The sequence below is a fragment of the Cicer arietinum genome, chromosome 5 (assembly GCF_000331145.2).
Source record: "Cicer arietinum cultivar CDC Frontier isolate Library 1 chromosome 5, Cicar.CDCFrontier_v2.0, whole genome shotgun sequence".
Taxonomy (NCBI): Eukaryota; Viridiplantae; Streptophyta; class Magnoliopsida; order Fabales; family Fabaceae; genus Cicer; species Cicer arietinum.
This window is the reverse complement of record NC_021164.2, coordinates 40,740,822-40,747,739: the sequence shown is the minus strand read 5'-3', so window position 1 is coordinate 40,747,739 and position 6,918 is coordinate 40,740,822. Positions and strand designations below refer to the sequence as shown.

At 26.3% G+C, this 6,918-nt stretch overlaps 1 protein-coding gene across 3 annotated transcripts; it reads left to right on the top strand.

Moving 5' to 3' along the window:
- Positions 1 to 3,361: 3,361 nt before the first annotated feature.
- LOC101490290 (uncharacterized) lies at positions 3,362 to 6,686 on the top strand. 3 transcript variants are annotated; one of them, XM_073368402.1, is made up of 5 exons: positions 3,362 to 3,480; positions 4,046 to 4,248; positions 4,738 to 4,930; positions 5,903 to 5,993; positions 6,256 to 6,686. In XM_073368402.1, the coding sequence occupies exons 1-5, from the start codon at positions 3,455 to 3,457 to the stop codon at positions 6,454 to 6,456; spliced, it is 714 nt and encodes a 237-aa protein (XP_073224503.1). In that variant the 5' UTR covers positions 3,362 to 3,454; the 3' UTR covers positions 6,457 to 6,686. The 3 variants fall into 3 exon arrangements, with proteins under 3 accessions (XP_073224503.1, XP_012570896.1, XP_073224502.1); XM_012715442.3 differs by having other exon boundaries at positions 4,732 to 4,930; positions 5,912 to 5,993; XM_073368401.1 differs by having other exon boundaries at positions 4,732 to 4,930.
- Positions 6,687 to 6,918: the final 232 nt, after the last annotated feature.

Below are 6,918 nucleotides of genomic sequence, written 5' to 3'. Positions count from 1 at the left end.
TAATATGCCCAACCATAATTTCATATATGGGTGGACATATTAGAGCGCTTTCTCAAAAAAGCGCTGTAATATGTCCAACCATAATTTCATACATGGGTGGGCATATTACAGCGCTTTTGTGAGAAAGCGCTGTAAAATGCCCACCCATGTATGAAATTATGGTTGGGCATATTACAGCGCTTTTTTGAGAAAGCGCACTAATATGTCCACCCATATATGAAATTATGGTTGGGCATTTTAGAGCGCTTTTTTGAGAAAGCGCTGTAAAATGCACACCCATAACTCATATAATGGGGTGCATATTACATCGCTTTTTTGTGAAGAAGCGCTGTAAAATGTGCATAACAAGCGCGCGTTGTATTTACATGTTTTATAACGCTTTTTTAAAAGCGCTGTTGTATCATTTACAGCGCTCGTTTCCACAACGCTTATTTTTTTGAAAAAGCGCTGTAAATGGCTTAAAAAAAGCGTTGTAATATGCGTTTTTTCGCGTAGTGGTATGACCACTCAATAAAAAACTAAAACTTGTTATTAATGTGTTTTAGATGAGATTAAACCCAAAAAAGTAATTTGATATCAATCTCCTTTTGAAAAGAATTATACATACATAAATATTATAAAATTTCAAAATAAAAATAAGTGTCTATATATATTTAGTTAGCATATAGTTAGCATATATACAAATATTTGTATTGCTACTTATGTCCTTTTTATTAGTAAAACAAGTGTCTATATATATTTATAAATATGTTTGCCACAGCCACTTTTCACGTATATTAAAAAAACGTATGGAATGTTAATGTGTATATTTAATGTATAAATTTTCTTAAATTATTATTTTGTTTATGAATGTACGTTCAATTCAATTTTTCATCTTCAGTAGTAATTTTATAGGTATATGTATAAAAAATGTAGATGTAATTCATAATTGAGTTTCTCTCAAAATTGATTTATAAATAGGGATCTCAAATTTATAAAATAAAATCTCAAAAGCGGGATATAAGCATACCTAGTAAAACAAAAACTACAAAATATATCTTACTCCTTATGCTCTAAAATAATTATCACATTTGCAACAAATATTTATCTTAAAATAATAATAATTTTTTTTATTTTTTATTTTGAATGCAATTTTAATCATTTTCATCTAATTAATGTTGTGTGTAAGGATATATGCGGGTTGGGTTGGATCGGTTTTAACAAAATCCGATATATGACCCGTTCAATTATCTTTGGATTCGGTTAAGTTTTAAACCTGTATTTTTTCATTTAACCCGAATCGAACCGACCCGATCAAGAATGAGTTGGGTTGACGGGTTATACATAAGTAATAATCTGTTTTTTATTTTATGTGCAAATTTATTGAATGAAAATATATTTAATACTTAAATGTCTTAAAAAGTATAAAATTTCAATCACATAATTCAATTCTTTAAAAAAGCCAAGAACCTCTCCCACAAAAAAATAAATCAAACAATCTTCAAATACATAAATAAATTCAACAACAGTACATCACTAAAATATGAAAATTCATCAATTCTAAGCAATGTCAACTTCAAGTCTAACACTTAACAAGTTCCTCAAATTATGGAAGAGAACAATTGAAAATCTGCAAAAAAAACATATTAATAATAAAAGTGAGGAGATAAAGAAGGAGAAATCAAAAATAAGTAAAATATACATGAAACAAAACAATAACGAGTACCTTAAGATGTTATACTGTTATGAGCACCTGCAGAACAAAAGAAGAACGTGGTGACAGCGCGACTGGTAGAACAAAAGAAAAAGGTGGACAGCAGTGCGACTTCAGGAAGTTTGGACAGAAAAAGAAGGTGGACACATATATGAATCAGAAGAAGAAGAAGGTGGACGCATATACGCAACAGAAGAAGGTGAATGACGGTTGCTGAAAATCAGAAGAAATAGAGTAATGAAATCCTATTGGACTGCCAAACAAAATTTAAAAAAAAAATTATAACTAGTTATTGGGTCGGGTTGACGACTTCAAATTGTTGAACCCATTACCTGAACCAAATATAAGCGGATTTCAACAGGTTGAGTTGGATCGAATCCAAAAATAACCAAATACAAGTAAAAATTGGGTTGGATTGAGTGATTAGATTGACGAGTCAACCCACACTCATGTACACCCCTAGTTGTGTGCATGACACCAAATTATTATGGCAGTGAAAATAAATCAATAATTAATATTGAGAATTTGATTAAATTGTTTGTCATAGTTTTCAATCTGTATGAAATATTTAACTGTTATTTTTGTATGGAGAAGTACTTTTCAATTATTGGACGCTGAAAATCAATGTATCACGAGCAAAACAAAAATTGACTACAACAAAAGCTTAGCGAGTAAAACAAAGGTTAAATGTGTATTACTATAAACATAGCACATAGCAAATAACTAATGTATTTTTTTTTTTTAATAAATTTTCTTTAAATTATAAAGTCTCACTATTTTAGACAGAGACACTATTCACTAACCTTAAATTTATTTTATACAAAAATAATATAAATATCAATATTAATAATAGAGCTCACTTTTAAACCGAACAAGAACAATAAATAACTAATCCCAAAAAATATAAAACAAATACGAGCAATTCCCAAAATTAGATAGCTCTTGCACGAAGAATATATAATTTATTTTATTCAAGAGTATAGTTTTTGTTTTTATAGAATGAATATTAAAACTAGATATCGTAGATAAAATAGAATAAAAATAATTTATGTTAAAAAATAAAATTAAATAAAAAATCAATGTGTAAGCCCACATTTTTTATGATGGGTCTCATCCCACATATGAACGTGCGATTATACTCTCCCATTTCAAGCAAAAAAGGAATAACTGCAGAATATGGCCTAAGGTTGTGTCTCATAATCAATAATCAATGATGCATATTAAAATACTGAAAGAAAGTTTGTGAGCCAAAGTTTTCTTTCTAGCCACAAAGCAATGCTTAAAGATTCAAGTTCTAACAATTTTTATTTTTACAAAGTAATGATTAATAATAATTTCTTGAATGTATGTTGGGATATTAATAAAAATATGAGAATCAAATAAAGATGTGACAATATATGCTAATATATGAGGTTTTAAAAGCATAAGAAAAAAAAATGACACTTAAAATACAACTCAAAATCTACATAGTCAAGGTTGATGTCATGCACCCATTTTAAAGCAACAAAAAATTTATAATAAGTTGTCAATTGAGGTTTATGTGCATGGTTGGGTAAGTGGTGTTTGACACAAATTGAAATAAGATCCTTTGCCTACTCTAAAGGCTTGCTTGTAAAGCACATTTTTACCTTGCTTCTTTGTATGCCCTATTCACCTTTATAAATATGAAGATATGGATAACTACAGTACCCATCTATCCTCAATCACATAAACAATCAAAGAAAAAGGAGACGTTTCAACACAAACTTTAAGTTTCAAAAAATGGAAAATAGGGTCAACCAAAGAAGGTACTTTTGATTTTTTTTCCGTATATATATATATATAGCCATATAGGTGATTGTGATGACATTCTTTATTTTGAATCTACATTTTATTTTATTTTTAATATGAGTAAAATACCGTTTTGAGTTTTGAAATTGTAAACGTCGATCAAAGTAGCATATTAAATTTATAAAATATCAAGTTGATTTTTTAATTTGTCTAAGGTCAATCGAAATACTGTTTGAACAAAAAGCTCTATAAAATAGTTAACGGAAGAAACTTTTTGACGGATTTTAAACAATTTGTGAGAGAAATTTGATATTTTGTAAATTTAAGATTGTAAATTGACCGATATTTAAAATTTCTGATCCAAAATTGCATTTACTCTTTTAATTTAATTGTGATAGATAGAAAAAATGGTAGCTAACTAGTATCGAAGAAGTTCTAGAAACACTAAAGGTAATGTTTTGAAATTTTTTAGAATTTTAAAAAAATAATTTACTTTTAAAATGTATTTTCAACTTTTTTATAAAGTCTTAATAAAAAATTTCTAACTATACTAACAACAAAATAATTGTTGTATTATTCTAGAGTGTCATTTTCTAGTCCAGAATCACATAAGCATACAAGAGATGATGAATTTGCAACTGCAATAGCAGCTACTGCATATTCCATTTATTCATTAGAAGAAGCAGGGTTGCTTGATTTGAAGAAAATAAAAGATAGTCCAAAGTTTTCAAAGAGCCCAACTGTAAGAAGAAAAGACGAGAACATACCAAGGCAACTAAGTTATGGTAAATAGAACATTTAATTGGATATATCTTTTGCTAAACAAATTATGGTTGGACTGTTTCTATTTTTTCTTTTGATATTTCTAAAAATATTTATTTATTTATTTAAATATATTGTTTTAATCTCTATAAAATTGATTTATGTTGAAATTGGTTCATGTAATATTTTTGTAAAATTAATTTATGTGTTCAATTAGTATTTATTTTTGTAGAAGAGACGGAAACTAAATATTGTGCTTATATATTACAAAGATTAATTTTAATATAAATAAATTTTAATTTGTAGAGATTAAAATTAAATAATAAAAATAAAAATAAAATATGGTATATTTATAAACTGTTTCAAAAACAAAGTGACATATTTGTAAAGACAAATAACAAAAATAAAATTACTAGATTTAAAACAAATACTTTTATATTTGGATGATTAAATATGTATTTAAGCTATTTTTTATTTAAATGTTATGAAGAATAATGTTATTTTAGTCCCAGGTGAAACTTCAGCGAAAAGACCATTAATACAAGAAATAAGGACAACAGAACGTGCTTTTCCTCTTAGAAGTTCAAGTGGTATATCCCCAACAGGAGGGTACCAAAAGCAAAAAGGGTTTAAAATACAAAACAAAAATGATAAGGTAAAAGCAGAAGCTTGGGAAAAGGCTAAGATAGAAAGGATTCAAAAACGGTAATAGTAATACCATTTTTTTAACATATATATTTTGGGTGCATTTGTTTAGTTTTTGTTTTCATTTTGAACATCATTTAATATATATATATAATACAAGAAGATATACTTAGTATTTTCTTAAAAATTTTAAATATATTTTTGTTCTATTATTTATGTTAGATTCAAAATATAGCTTTAAAGGTAAAAATTTTAGTTCTTTTATTTTGAAATTTGAAAATATAGCTTTCAAATATTCGAAATTTCACAAATTTTTTTCTATCATTTAATATCTAATTGTTTCACCTTTAAAAAATATATATCTATCTAATTGTTACCTAAAAAAATCGTTTTTCTATAAACAAAATTTGCTAAAAGAAATATTGCAAATCTATTTACATTTACAATATCTTAATCACTTTAGAGACAACTAAAAAAATCATAGCACTAAAAAAACAAAACTAATATTTAAAATAACTTTCTTTCAGTCATATACCAAATCCAAGAAAGAGTTTTAATACTATCCAACACCAAAGCCATCACCCACCCCTCCATTAAATAGTATGTTAACTCTCACAATCCATATAGTCCAATAGTTAGCTAATTAAACTTTTTTTGTGATATTTTTACTTAATCAAATCTCTAAAATAAGATATGTGATCAACTCCAACACATCCACATAACTCATCAATACGCAACCAAAAATATACCTTATGCCAAATTAGTTTAGCAAAAGAATATAGATAAAAAAACATGGTTATTACAATCTCAATCTCTTGGAACTTGGAAGCAACTAGACACAACAAAACAAAAGAATATAGGTAAACGACCTACTAGAAGCCTCCATCCAAACACTTCAAAGAAAAGAATGAAGAGTATTTTCCTTAATTCTAGTTAAACATAAATTTCAAAACAAAATTTATCTTCTTTGTAAAAGTTGTTAAAGGTATTTAGTCAACAAATATCGATTTAGTATATTATTGTGAATGCAAGAAAATTCAGGTATGAAAAGATGAAGTCCCAAATCCTCTCTTGGGAGAGTGAGAAAAGAATCGAAGCAAAACTCCACATGGAAAGGAAGAAGGTTAGTCTCTAAATTCACGCAATTATATTTTTTAAATGAAAAAACTTATGTGTATTTTTTTAAAGTGTTTTTCGTATGATTTTTAATATAAAATATATATTTTATGATTATAATAAATTAAAAAAATAAAATTTGATAAAATTATAATTGATTAAGTTAAAAATCAAACAAAGAATACTTAAAAAAATATGTATTTAAATTTTATTTTTTTAAATTTCATAAACATTATCTCAATACTAATAAAATATTAATAAAATTTCAGAATGAAAATGATCACAAAAGAGCAAATGAAATAGAACATTACAAGAGAAAGATAGCAAGAATAGATAAGATTGGAGAAAGAGCAATTAAAGAGTTGGAAGAGCATAGAAGAAAAGAAGAGTTGAAGGTCAGAGAAAAAGCTAACAAAATCAGAAAAACAGGCAAAGTCCCTGTTACATGTTTCTGTTTCAAGTCTTTATAGGATCAAAGAATTTAATGTAATTTCAAAGAATTTCTTCCTCAACCTGGCTTCAGAAATTCATTCATAACAATACATAACAAAGATTACTTATATACAAATTTGCATCTCATATTGTTCATATACTATTATACTTGTTCAAATTTCATATTTAATGTCAACTCAATTATTGTTCTGGTTGTAACTTGTTTGACTTGTATTATTCAATAAATCAATAAATGGTACGTATAATTTGCACTAATTGGCTAAAAAAAGAACTAATTCTCATTAGTTGAAAAATATAATTTATGTTATGACCATTATATATAGAGAATAATTTTGACTACACTAAAACTTTCCAATTAAAAACCACCATGAAGTTTTAAATTAGATATAATAAAAATCAATATTTTTTAATTATTGAATAGTTACAATTTATTAATATGACTTTTATATAAATTTAATTATTAATAAGTTGTCAGATTT